The sequence below is a fragment of the Plectropomus leopardus genome, unplaced genomic scaffold (assembly GCF_008729295.1).
Source record: "Plectropomus leopardus isolate mb unplaced genomic scaffold, YSFRI_Pleo_2.0 unplaced_scaffold12829, whole genome shotgun sequence".
NCBI classification, from domain to species: Eukaryota; Metazoa; Chordata; class Actinopteri; order Perciformes; family Serranidae; genus Plectropomus; species Plectropomus leopardus.
Genome location: NW_024613647.1, coordinates 1 through 1,179, shown reverse-complemented (window position 1 = coordinate 1,179; position 1,179 = coordinate 1). Strand labels below are relative to the sequence as shown.

General features: G+C 39.3%; 1 protein-coding gene across 1 annotated transcript; it reads left to right on the top strand.

Moving 5' to 3' along the window:
- Positions 1-3: 3 nt before the first annotated feature.
- On the top strand, positions 4-1,029 carry LOC121963847 (sodium/hydrogen exchanger 2-like; the record flags this gene model as incomplete). The annotated part of the gene is made up of 2 exons (XM_042514088.1): positions 4-198; positions 762-1,029. Coding segments are annotated over 2 exons (375 nt in total), but the record flags the coding sequence as incomplete, so codon positions are not given.
- Positions 1,030-1,179: the final 150 nt, after the last annotated feature.

Here is a 1,179-nt window from a genome sequence, read left to right as displayed (position 1 = left end):
GTCTTCTTCCTCTACATGCTCCCGCCCATCGTCCTCGACAACGGCTACTTCATGCCCACGAGGCCGTTCTTCGAAAACATCGGCACGGTGCTGTGGTACGCCGTGGTGGGAACCCTGTGGAACAGCGTCGGCATCGGGCTCTCCCTCTTCGCCATCTGCCAGATTGAGGCGTTTGAGATTCAGGATGTTAACCTGCAGGTCAGTTCAAGCCGCAGGAAGCACTGGGAAGGTCAAAGGTGATGTGCGTGTTTTTGATGCAGTTTTTTTATGATATTTATGTGAGATATTTTGCTTGTATTTTTCGATTTGGATCTGCAAAAGTTAAAGTTAAAGCAGCAGGAGTTCAAATCTATGAGTGATGACACTTTTGGAGGGAATCAGGGCCGATATCTCCTTTACTCCCGTCGTCAGTAGATACAGAGTGGCACAAACACTGCACGCGTCAAGGTTTAGACTTCCTCTATAAAAACTTCAATGTTCACTTTGTTTTTTCTCATGAGACTTTAAAAACAAAAAATACTTTGCATAGTGTCATCATGAGACTATGGCTTTATAAGTGACTTTACTTGTTTTATTTAAATTTTGAAAAATAGATAAGTGAAATTATTATTACTATTAGTAGTAGCATTATTGGGGCGTGTTTACTAAAATATATTTGTAGAATACAACACTGGTATTCCATAAATGCCTCATATAACCAAAGTACACATAAAAATAAAAATAAAAATTCACAGTTTGTTTTCTACTCTTCTTCGCTGCAGGAGAACTTGCTTTTTGCCACCATCATCTCGGCCGTGGATCCTGTCGCTGCTCTTAATGTGTTCGAGGACATCGGAGTCAATGAGCAGCTGTATATCGTCATTTTTGGAGAGGGGCTCTTTAACGATGCCGTCACTGTGGTGAGTACAGGAAGTGTACGAGAATACGAACGAGCCGGGTGATATGCATGAAGTCTTGTGATATGAGCCGAAAAATCCACTTGCGGATATTGTAATACTAAGAAACGGGTAAATGTTTTACATTTTCCCTTGAAGTTTGATTTTAATATAACATGTTAACAAACATATTTTCTTTTTTTTCTTCAAATAACATACCGGCATTATTATTATTGTCAAACACAGTAATTCCTGATTTCAAGTTTTAACAAGGAGAAAAAGGGAAATATTTGGAAAAAAGAAA